The 12,631-nt window shown below is 38.7% G+C and overlaps 1 protein-coding gene across 1 annotated transcript in view; it reads right to left on the reverse strand.

The window, feature by feature from the left end:
• GUCA1C (guanylate cyclase activator 1C) overlaps positions 1 to 2,565 on the reverse strand; it is a 35,783-nt gene extending 33,218 nt beyond the window's left edge. Inside the window, exon 1 of the mRNA XM_009323882.1 lies at positions 2,374 to 2,565. Coding sequence (XP_009322157.1) covers positions 2,374 to 2,565 — 192 coding nt within the window. The remainder of the gene's footprint in view (positions 1 to 2,373) is intronic.
• Between the last annotated feature and the right edge of the window lie 10,066 nt (positions 2,566 to 12,631).

A 12,631-nucleotide genomic window follows, 5' to 3' on the forward strand; every position in this document is an offset into this window, starting at 1 on the left:
GGTTCCAGGTTCACCTAAGGCTTGTCTTCATACAGAGTGACTAGCTACTTTTGCAAAATACTTTTTCCTTACAGAAAGGTACTCTAAATAACCTAGCTATAGAAAAGTATTCTTCACAACTGTAACATGTTGGATTGTAATGCTTGAAGTATATAAAAAGCAAGTATCAGCGTCTATATGCACATTCTCAATACTATAAGTAGTATAAGCAACTGAAGAAAACTGTTATAGTTTTGATTACACATAGTATTACAAAGACTACAAATAGTAGAGAAAGCTGAATGGGGTAAGTTGGATAAAGAACAACTGTGCCCTGAAAGTTTGTATCATCTAATTTATTCTGCACTCTCTTCCTGTACTGGATGCACTATTTACTGAGTACAATAGATATTTTCAAATACATAGACCAATATCAGCAGTAGTGGCAAGTTCTCTGAGGCATTTCTGTTGGTGTAAAACCATTTGAAGGGTACTTTCTTCTTCCCTCTCCCCACCCTCAGTTATCTCATGGCAAACACTCAATTTCCCTATGCCTGTGGTTGGTCCTGCAGTGGTATGCTAGCATCTTGACAGCAGCCTGATTTTCAGGAAGTGTTTATCTCACGTTCCAGTTTTCTGAAGAGAAACTAAAGCCAGCTGCAGGCTCAATCTTCTGAAACATCCTCAGGTGACTAGTTGCTTTGAAAGTATTTCTCTAAAACAAACTTTGGAAATATTTCCATATATTTTTCAAGAGCACTGAAATGTCAGGGGCTTTTTGGAGCACACATTAAAGCTAAACTGAAAAAGCTCTTAGATGAGCTCAGACACTGTCCATGCGTGTTACCCAAGAAAGTTAGCGTTGATAAAGCTTTACTGGGGAACATAATGCATCGATTTATTAGTTGGAAAGAACACGGTAAGTTGACAATTTCTGCCAGTCAGATTCCATGCTAATGGACTAGAAGTTTTCTCATCATCTGTAATTAGCACATTTATTGAGTTAGGTGATGCTACTTAATCAAATTCCAGTATATTTAACCATCTGGTAATTGGCGGGGGGAAGGAAAGAGTATGTGATGAGCCTTATTTTATAGGAAGAGTACCTGAAGATTATGTAAGAAAGAATTACATAATGCCAAAAAAGCAATCTGAGTTGGGGGTGGCGGTGGAAATACGCACAACAAGAAAACGGTGTAACAAAGGTACCAACTCTGAGAATTCTTACTAGGCATCATACCAGAAATTAAATGTTGGATGTAAAAACACTCAAGGTACCTTATACTCTCAGCATTTTCTGAAACAAATATAATTCATTTCATAATAAAGAACAGAAAGGCCATTTCTGGAAATTGAAACTGTCTGGAGTAGTTCTGGCTACAATTTGGACCAGTTTTAACCTGCCACTAAAGTCATTTATGTAACGTAGTAACACATTTTTCATTGCATCTCTGAATTCATTGAGATCAATGACGTGGGTAGAGAACAGTAATGCTTTTTTTTTTTTTTTTAATAAGTTTTTATACCATGATGGGCCCATCTGTTCTATTAGCTGGAAGCAGACTTTGATTGTGCAGTATTGACGATTCAGCCTAAACCTTATTTCAGTCAAGGACAAACACTTTTGTAGGAATTACAGACAAGTCTCCACATCTTCTGTAGCATTTGATAAAAAGTGTTATTTTGGCTTAAAGGGAAAATAACAAGGTGCAGTCTTCTGGATGGGTCTCATGGCTAGAAGAAACCTGTATGAACACCGAGTTGGAAGAACATAAGATGGCAATGCAACTAACAGCTGCTGGATGCCTTTGGGATGACCTAGGATGTTAAGCAGTAAAATTGGGATGATGGATGAAAACCAGACAGATGTGCCTTTGGAAAAGGGGAATTGAGTGATACCAAACTAAGCCACAGAAGGTGCTCGGAATGAATCCAGCAATATTTTATTTGGTGACAGAAGGAATCATATTGTGTCTATGTTGCATATTCTTAAAGCATTAATACCTATGGACCCAGCCAAACACTTCCGCTTTAAAAAAGATTTTTCGAGCAGAGTTATATAAATAAAACTTCCAATTATTAACACACACTGAAAATAACAATAATAATAATAATAATAGTAAAAATTCAGGCTTCAAAGATGAGCAACTATTCAACATGTATTAGAATGACTGTATGCAATTTTCAAAATGGCAAAATGTACTGGGAACAGAGCATTCAAAATTGTTTGCCTGCTACTCATGTTTATTTGCCCGTAGTTTTCTATGGAATCACCTCTGAATCACTTCCAATTACCTCTGAATAGTCAGCATTGCAAGCCCTCTGAGACACGTCGCTGAATGCATCAAATGATACAGCCATAAGAAAGCCAGTGATTTAAGAATGAATTCTTACCTTATTCATGTCAAATGTGTGAAATACTTGTTCAACGTAGCTGTTAGCTTCTGGAGTAAGTCTGTGTAGATCCAGGACGTGTTTAAATTCATGCAGACAAAGTTGTCCAGATGGGCACTCCTTCATAAATTTTGTGTACCAATGGTGAATTTCCATAGCATTAATGTCATCTGCTGATCCAGCAGCACCCATAGCATCAAACGTACCAGGTAACCTTTTTCAGTATTTATTCATACAAATGTTCGTTCTTGCTTCCCAACAACAATCATTCAGACACCAACTCTGCCTTTGAGAGCTACTTTAAACCTCTTACAGATCACTACCAATATAGACTAAGTAAATATAGCACCCTAGCAAGATTACTGGTGCCCAGTTTTAGTGCACCATGGTTTTATCAGCTGATTACTGTCTTTGTGCAGTTTGCAGAGCCTCAGCAGGGCGAGGACTGATTATGCTGATTCTCATTTTGCGTTGGCATCTGTGGTGCTAAAGCTATGTAAACTGGATGAATATTGAATAAGGAACACACAGGGACTTTACAAGTAGTTTCTAAACCTTTGTTTTAATAATTCACAAGGTTTTAACTAAACCTTCAGCCCCATTTTAATATTTGGATACCTTTTGTGCAGCTGCCTTGTACCAACTGACTTTTCATTTTTATTACTTCTGTATATACCGTGGTCCAAATCTTACTTTCTAGGCCACAACTGCAACATGATTTGACTTGGATAACCTGAAAAAAACTGAAAGCAGCTATACACTAAGCACAAAAAACTTGCCATTGTCTTTAGACGGCAGTTCTACAAGTATCTGAGTCTTGCATAAGCCAATGTTGTCCTAAAAACTTCTCCCCTACTGCCACTGCTCATTCAATCCCATGCTTTCCCTTCCCTTAGGCCAGCATGAGTGTTTGTGGTTGCACTTGGGAAAAACTGTAAGAAGAGATCCAGGCAAAAGCTTGCAATAAAATTGAATACTAATAAATATAGTTAGCTTTAGACAGCGTCACTTAAATTTTGCATTGCCTGGTCTCACAAAACACTGGGTTGTACAAGAGAACAGATTCAGTGGGGGTGGAAAAGGGTGGCCAGCAGTAGAGGGGGTGCAGGACTGCTTCTTCTGCTGATTCAAATTGTTTATGGAAGCTTGTAGAGTAATGTTATAATGTCTGTGCTGTATAGCGGTACATAGCAGTTTACGGTTTTACAGTATTTAAGCCTTACAGCATATGCTATGTCACGCAGTAGTTAAAGACTAAACTGGTAGAACATAAAAATACAATTGTTACACTTAAGCCTACTGTAAAGGTGTTGTCTCACCAATGGCACTCTGGTGGTGTCTCACAAGAGGAAAGGTGAGCAGCATTTCTACTTCACTCTGCAGAGCAGAATGCAGTCTGGCTGCCCCTGGAGCGCTGTACAGCTGCATCAGCTGAATTTTCCTCTGGGCCAAGGTTCAGGCTGGTTCGGCTGCAAAGGCAGTATCAACAGCCACAAGAGACAAATTTGATATGAAAACCGCAAAGAAACTGGATGCTACTGTTGGACATGTCATGAAAGCTGGTTTTCAGGTGACATGAGGGATGAGCAATGTTGTATCCCATCAGGTGTGCAAAGTGAGGGTGGCGTAACCGAACCCGGGCCAGCTGCCCCTGCAGCAGAAGGTTTAGGGCAGGCTCTGTGTCACAGCATACAGGTTTGCGTAGTCGTCCAGTATTTTGGACTCTGTTTAATTCTTTAGGCAAATAAAGAGCTGGGACACACTAATCATGTAAGATCAGAATTGCAAAATATTTCTCAGAAAATTGTACAAGCCTTCGCTGCAAAAGGTGACAGGGCTGGAACAAGCTGGGCTGTGACTGGAACAGGCTTTCAGCACATATTTATAACTACATTGCATAAACCAGAGCCTGCAGTCAGTCAGGGCAATGCTGCTGAGGAGGGAGAGAAGGGGAAAATAAAAGCACACCTGGGTGCCTGGAGGACTTCAGTAGCAACATGTACTGTAGCTATCATTAAAAGGTGATTTTTCTGATCTCTAGTCTTTCCTTACACCCCTTTCAACAATCTCCCCAGAGCAACAATAGCTGTCCGCTAACATGCTGTCAGTTATAGGACCAAGGCCTTCAATACTGAGAAGCAGCAGGGATTACCTATGTAAAATACTGACTAAAACCAGAATAAATCTGACCCATGTGAAGTGGTATTTGGAAATACTCCACTTGAAAATATCACTAGCAGGCAAAGAATGCTGTATTTGTAATAACTAAGAACAGCAAGCAAAAGAAAGGTAGCTTGAAGTAGCAATCTTCAGTCTTTTATCTTTGTTCATCAAATCTAAATTTTCAATAGTGAGTAATTGGAAATGCCGACACAGAATTTTCCAAGTGTATACCTACCAAATTTCTTGTTCAACAAAAAGAGGAAGTGTTTTAAAACTCAAATGTTACTCAGACTTCCTTTTTTTTTTCAGAAATAACAGCAGTATTCAAAGGAAAAAAATCAAATGTTTTAACCATAGGTTTCAGAAGCCATAGACAATTAGGTTTTTTGTAAACACAGGAGTCTACAATCATTTTTTGTACATTTTTCATTTTCAAATGTGCTTCTGAAAAAAGTGACAGCATAAATGTGAGTATCAAAGACTAAGCCATCTCAGTCCTTGAAAACATGCATATTCCTTTCATATGGCATGGAAGAATTTCCTAACTCTGTTGTGTTTGTCCTTGCAGAAGACAAGGTTAAAGTGCCAGAGAAATCCACATTTTATTTAAGTAACTCTTCCAGATAATCATCAAGCGGTTCTAAATTATCTATTTGAGGAATCTGAAAAAACCTTAAATTTTACACTGCAGCATTTGACAAAATATGCATGTGAAAAGGCACAACATGCTTATCAGCAAAGGTCATAATTAAAAAAGAAATAAGAGAGAACACCCAGAAGGACTTGAAGAAGCAGTGCAATAGCCCAGAATAAAATGGAAGCACGGAAGCTAGAATTGAGTGCAAGTCGGAGAAGAAACTGCTTTTAAAGGAGTTCTTGTAGGCCATGTTCCTATTAGGATAGCTTTACTGGGGGATTATAGGGATGAATTACACGCAGATTAGAAGGGCTGTGCTGGCAGCACTGTTCTTTTTAGCAATTTAATACTATCCTCGCTTTCACTCTGAGGAAAAGATACTTCTCTAGTTAAAGCACAATTTTCTCAGACTTATCATATCTGCAGATCCAGGTTAGTTGGGGATTATGTTTCTGCATGTGTATGACCCTACAAGTAAAGTCCAGAAGTAGAATGAGGGAGAATACAGAAGTAGTGAAGAACTTGCATTGTAGGTCTGCAGGCAATGTAATATAAAGGGGAGGGGAAGCAGCTAGAAGAGGAAAAGAAACACATAGCAGAGAGACTGACAGGGCTTTGAGAACGTATGGCACTTCAAGAAAGTGTATATATACATATATATAAAAAATATATATATATAAAATTCTGCCATAAAAGAAGCGTGAGGCCTGGAAAGAAGAAGGTGAACTTATGCATCAGAGTGAAAACCAGAATTTAATTCCAAAGACTTAAATCCAGCATCAACAGTTGTACACAGAAACCTATTGCCCGAATAGCGCCTGTATCGAATATATGTTGCATGTGCTTAGTTTCCTCTGAACATGATTGGGAAAAAAAAAAAGCCAGGTCACCTGGAGCCTCTCAGCACTGTACCAGATGGCACCTGCACTTAGACCTTCATATGCCATGGAAGTGACTGAAGGCTACTAACACAGGTTATGAAATAAAGGCCCTTGAGGCTCTGATAAATCATATCTAGGAAATTCCAAGTTTTCTATGCACGGTGCTATGAAATATAGGGGAAAATGTAATGAAGAATTTGAAACATAAAAATCACGGACGATGAGGGCAACGATATCAGGACAGAGAAATCAGCAGCTATTTTATGGAGAAGCTTCAAGGGACTAAACTCTGACCCCAGCTTTTTCCCCATAGCAAAATTCTCACTAAGTCTCTCTCAGCGTTATATATTAGCACCATCAGTCTGCAATCCACAGGAATAAGATGCTTGGACTTTAAGGATGTAGGAAGGCAGTGCCATTTAGAATTTTTATCTGATCCTTTTGCTACGGTGACAGGTAAGGATCTTAACTGTGGCCATAAAAATTGCAGGTCACCGAACTGAAAAGTCTTATTTATCTTTAACCCCAAGACAGCCTTTCTGGAATTCTTTGAAATATTCCTGCAAAATAATTTGAGAAAGGATCACTCAGATTCCTTTAAAAAAGAAAAAAGAACGTTTGTGTAATTATACTGTGGAACTGATTACCACAAGGTGGTATGGAGACTAAAAGTAAATATGATTTCAAAAAGCAATTAGACAATTTCATGGAGGAAAAGCCCATTAAACCCATTTATTGAACTTGTTATTTGATTGAGTGGCCACAGGCTGCTGGAAGCAGAGGGGGTGACTGGGGGGTACCTGTTCCCTAGGCACATGCTCCTGGGTATTGCCAGAGACAGGAGAGTGGACCAGAAATACTTTTGACCTGACTAGTGAAGTATGGCTATTTTTATATACCAGGCATGATCCAAAGAGTGTTTGATTGGCTTACCTTTATCCAGCTGGTCATCAGACTGAATGAATGAAGAGCAATCATTTTGGAAAAAATGATGCTATTTCGAAGGTCCTGTCTTAGATGGATGTCTGGGTACAATGCACGCAAACCCAGTTTATTTGTAATTTGCACATTTATCACAAAAGCATTCGTGTAAATTATTTTTTCTGTACAGTTTCTATTTGCATCTTCCCATCATTTTTTCCCCACAGGCTTAGTGCTTCCTTGCTAGGACACTTTCCGTTTTAATTTGCCTGTAAGCTTCTCAGTGTACTTGTATGTGAAAATATGCAACTCAATACACAGTAATAAACCTGTAAATTAGTGGCTTATTGCTGTGTTATGTCCTATACCTGTTTTCTTAAGTGACAAAACAGTACATTTGCAGAAATCTCTCTGCTACCAAAGTCATGATGCGTACAGGGACAAAAAGGGTTCTACTGATACCAGCTAATAAGAGAACAAAAATCAGAAAGAGTTGTGATAGCCTACACTGAGGAGATGACTAGATGGCAATTAAACTGTAATTCTTCCTCTTCTGTTGTTTTTATTATTATTAATTAATTTGCAGTGGTTCTCATAAACTTTATTAGATACCTCTTAAAATTAGTTTTGTAAGTTGTTTCTAAATTGTAGGTAAGGTTACTTAAGTAGTATTCTAGTGCTACTAAAGCCCTTTATAAAGCATTAAGGTGACATAATTGTCTTTCTGGGACTCTTATATGACACAGACACTATTTTATCTTAAAAAACAAACAAACAAAAGGCAACCATCCCTTTGACTCCACCCTAAGTGGAAAAAAGAGATAGGATAAATAAAAGTTATTCCTCCTTCAGAAGGATACCAAGTATCATAAAATGCACCAGAAGGTATTAATGAAACAATTTAACCATTAATATTTGTAAAGTGACTATACAAACTTAAGCTGAAGAACATACATAACATGCTTAGCACCACTAGCCTTGAACAGAAATCTTACATTTAATAAGTAAGTCATAATGTGATTTGACAGCAGTAATTGCATCTAATCTGTCAGTCCTTGCTGGGGTAGAGTCTGGGATTATCTAAGCAGTGAGATTAGTGCTATGTGAACGGGCACAGGAACTCACAGCACACCAAGCATCATGTTCCCTCTGAGCACTTGGGTGCAGGGGGACCTGGTGGGAAATGGGAGCAGATTCAGCTCCAGTGCACCAAGGCATGTCTCCCAGGCTACAAATAATCCATAGATGGACATCTATGCTATCTATATGCATCTATGCTTATAGATGGACGTGCAACTAACTCTGGAAGCCCAGGACAGGCCACATTTTTCTTCTTTTGTTCAATAACTAGAAATACTTGAAATTAAATTTAATGTACCCTGTGAAGGCACTTTAGTAATTCTGCCATCTTTCCCCTCAGGCTACTAAGTTTTCCTTGAACAGCTGTGTTTGCAACTCACAGCTTTGCTGCAGTTTGCTAGTGTAGTCTGATTTGCAGATGCAGCAAGTGAGGGACAGAATTTTTCTCTTTTTTTTTAATTTTTAAATGGCATGAAATAGTCTTTCAAATCTAAAGAGACTGTTTTGTTTTATATCCTGGATAAAGGCGACCCTGCACTCCCCTTAAAGTATACTTCTACTGAGAACTCCTGTAAATATTCATCTGCATGTAGAGAATTACTAGCCAATAACCCATCATGGTTAATAACCCGTAACAGAGGACATGCAAACAATGGCCTGTAAGGTACATCCATGGTTCATGTCTGGTCAACAGCAACTGATGCAGGACAGACTCAGGTGGTTACAGTAACTTACTTTATAGCATATCCAACAAGTTTTATCTGAACCTTTGCCAGCCTGTTGACAGCCACAACGCCAGTTTTTTACATTATTGAGGTCAGAATGGAAAAACTTTTAAGTTTTGTTTTCTCCCTCCTGTTTTTCTGTCAGAAGGACCCCAAATATTTGAGAGCAAGATCTGTTAATAGGATAGGACAAAGAAAACAAAAAGAAAACTTTTTATCTTACTGTCAGCATGTGGTATCACATCCTGAGAGGCAAAACACACAAAAAAACCCCAGCATGGAATTTAATTTAAAAGAAAGATGTAGGAAAATCTTTTGACCTTTTATACTTTATATTCCTCAAGAGGAATTTCATCACCACTGTGCTATGCAGCACTGACTGCATTGCAAAGTTGTCTCACACTGCCACAACAATCTCAAAGATAGTTCCTGACTGCTGTAATTCTTGACAAATTTTAAGATCCGAAAAAATATCAGTAGGCACAACATTTATTCAAGTGTTTTTTCACTGAGTATTGACTAAGAGTATTCCTCTGTGTTTCAGTCTGAAAAACTGATGAAAATACACGTTAGAGAATTTACTCTTCACTAAGAAGTTGCACTCTATGAGTAGGAAGGCACAACTCTGATGCTTTTGGAAGAGGAATGTACATGCTTAATCAGCACATGCAATTAAAATAAAGGCACAGGAAATCTGGTAGAGTTTAGAAAATAAAGATCACTGTTTCCAGGCAATTTTGCTGATGTATTACAGATTTCTTTTTTGCATTTTTAATGTATTTTCATCATTATGTAATAGGTCAGCATATCAGCATTCACTGTTAAGAGTAAACCACTTGAACTCTAAGCTCTGAAAAATTGGATACAGACTTGCAATCAAAATTTGAAAAGAAACAGAAGGGAAAAAAATGATTGGGGTTCCAAAGCTGTTTGAAGGTTTAATTTCATGAAGAGTGCTCTTTAGCTTAAGAAGTGGAGGTTACATATTCCATTTTTGAAACCAAGTAGGTTCCTCTCAGCTGTTACACTTAGGTAGAAACAGAGAACTGTCCTGGTTTCGGCTGGGATAGAGTTAATTTTCATCCCAAGTACCTGGTACAGTGCTGTGTTTTGGATTTAGTATGAGAATAACGTTGGTAACACACCGATGTTTTAGTTGTTGCTAAGCAGTGCTCACACTAGTCAAGGACTTTTCAGCTTCCCATGCTCTGCCGACTGAGAAGGCTGGAGGTGCACAAGAAGGTGGGAGGGGGCACAGCCAGGACAGCTGACCCAAACTGGCCAAAGGGACATTCCATACCATGTGACGTCATGCTCAGTACATAAGCTGGGGAAAGCTGGCCGGGGGGGCTGCTGCTCGGGGACTGGCTGGGCATCGGTCGGCGGGTGGTGAGCGATTGCACTGTGCATCACTTGCTTTGTATATTCTTTTATAATTATTATTATTTTCCCTTCCTTTTCTGTCCTATTAATCTGTCTGTATCTCAAGCCACGAATTTTACTTCTCCCCCCCCCCCTTCTCTCCCCCATCCCACTGGGGGGGGCGGGGCAGGGAGGGAGCGAAGGGCTGTGTGGTGTTTAGCTGCCTGCCGGGTTAAACCACAACAAGACCTCAATTGATCTTCCAACTTCATGAGCTGGCATTTTAAGAAAATCTGTAATCTGTTCCAAACTTCTGTTTTCTTAGAGAATAACAATATGCACTGAACTGGTAGAAAGTCCCAGGAAGATATGGGAGGAGAGGAAAAAATTTTCATTCCTTAAAAATCATATGTTCAGCATGCAACAGCAAGCCTGAAGATTTTGCCAAATTCTTTTCTATAGCAGATACAAAAGGGAAAAAATATTGTAAGTACTCCAAGTTCATTTACGTACTAAACCAGGCCTCATCCTTGAAAAGCACATCACAGTGAAATACATGAAGTATTCTTGACAGCAAGTGCTGTTTGCATGAGCCTGGAAAACTGACCTTTAATAGACTAATATTGCTTCTCTCACAGTTCTTAAAAATCACCACGTTGATGTGATTTATCTAAGACACAAGATACACCTCCTAGAGCAATTCCTCAAAATCTGAAGATTTACTCAAAGATAACCACCCTGGTTTTGCACTATTAAGTCTGAGACCAAATTTTCCAGGCTGCTATTGGAGAGATTAATGTATTCACAATCCCCCAAAAATTTCACAAAAAACATTTAAGTGAACTAAATTCTTTCTGTATTAATCTTTTGGTAATCTTGACTGTCACAATATTTGGCGACAATAACTGAAAGCTAAAGCTGAGGTCAGGTTTTCTGAATTAGGCTTAATCTTTTTGTCTACTTCACATAATTTAAGAAGGCTCTCTGGAGTATTAAAAATACTTCTGTTAATAAATACAAGAATATAAATCAAAGAATGCTCTTTTCCTTGGAAGGTAGCATCCATGAAGAATAATTACACCTATCTAGTGGCACATCATCTTGGAATAGAAATGGATTTTAGATAATATTTTTTACCTGGATGTAGCATGATTCTGACTTCTTTAGTTGTTCAGGAGGAATCTCTGATTGTTCTTATTTAGAAGGAAAAATAATTAGTATTTACATTCAGGAGGTGAGTATTATGTGCCTGTATAAAAGGAGTCAAGAGAAGTTTGTAAAGGAACAACAGCTGAACAAAAGCAAATAGAGAAAGGAGAGAACACCAATTAAGTTCAAGAGGGTATGGAAGCCCTAGATGAGCAAACTCTCCCATCAGCTGGTGAATAATGACATTTTCACAGCTGAGTTATTCTCCTATACCTTAAAGGTGACAATGGAGTATTTAAAAATAATAAGTCTGCAGTACTGGAGAAAAAGAAGGCCAGGACAAGTGATAAACCTGCCCTCTGATACTAAAATACGTTTCCAATCCTTTGATCTAAAATGAAGCTCACCAGAATAACCATAACAGGCTATTTAATTCTGTAGATCAATTCCTGGAAAAGTTTGAAAAACTGAAGTTTGTTGCTGTGACAAACCTCAGAGAATGCGAATGTGCACTTTGGACAACCAACTGGTGGCATCTTCCAGTAACACAAGTCCCCAGTAAACACGCATAGGTAGTAAACTTTCCTGATGCTGTGAGACAGCATAGGACAAAATATAAAAAGGTCCTTGAAAACAAATCTATATGTTTCTTGGGTCCTTGATGGGGAAGCAATTCAAACTTCGCATGAAAATATCTGATTTTTGCCTTTCACCTTAAAGGTGTCTGGAAGCTGTTCCCTTTCTAATTTGAATCAACAATATGCAGAAGCTGGAAGAAAGCAGCTTATTAATAGGAATAGAATGAGCTGCAGCTTCTCTGAACAGTACTGCAGTCCTGTCATCCGAGTTCATTGTACACCTGCAAAGTTTTAGAAACAAGTGGCTAACAATTTGTCCACAGAGACAAAACACAGCAACTAAGCACATATAATGTGGACTGGTAAAACTAAGCAAGCTGAGTAGCTGTACTTACTGAATGACTCCTAAAGTGTACCAATTTCCATTGTAAATGATTGTGGTGGGTTGACCGTGGTTGGCTGACAGATGCCCACCCAGCCGCTGTCTCATTCCACCTCCTCAGCAGGATGGGGGAGAAAATAAAATGAAAAAGCTCATGGGTCGAGATAAAGACAGGGAGATTGCCTACCAATTACTGTCATGAGCAAAACAGACTTGACTTGGAGAAAATTAATTTAATTTATTCCCAATTAAAATAGAGTACCACGCTGAGAAAGAAAGACAAATAAAACAACACCTTCCAGTGCAGGGTTGACTGCAAAGCTCACCTTAGTTCTTTCCCCTCACCCCTTGGACTAAGAGTTGCATGAGCATCTGCATCT

This window comes from Pygoscelis adeliae, unplaced genomic scaffold, assembly GCF_000699105.1.
Source record: "Pygoscelis adeliae isolate BGI_AS28 unplaced genomic scaffold, ASM69910v1 Scaffold124, whole genome shotgun sequence".
Taxonomy (NCBI): Eukaryota; Metazoa; Chordata; class Aves; order Sphenisciformes; family Spheniscidae; genus Pygoscelis; species Pygoscelis adeliae.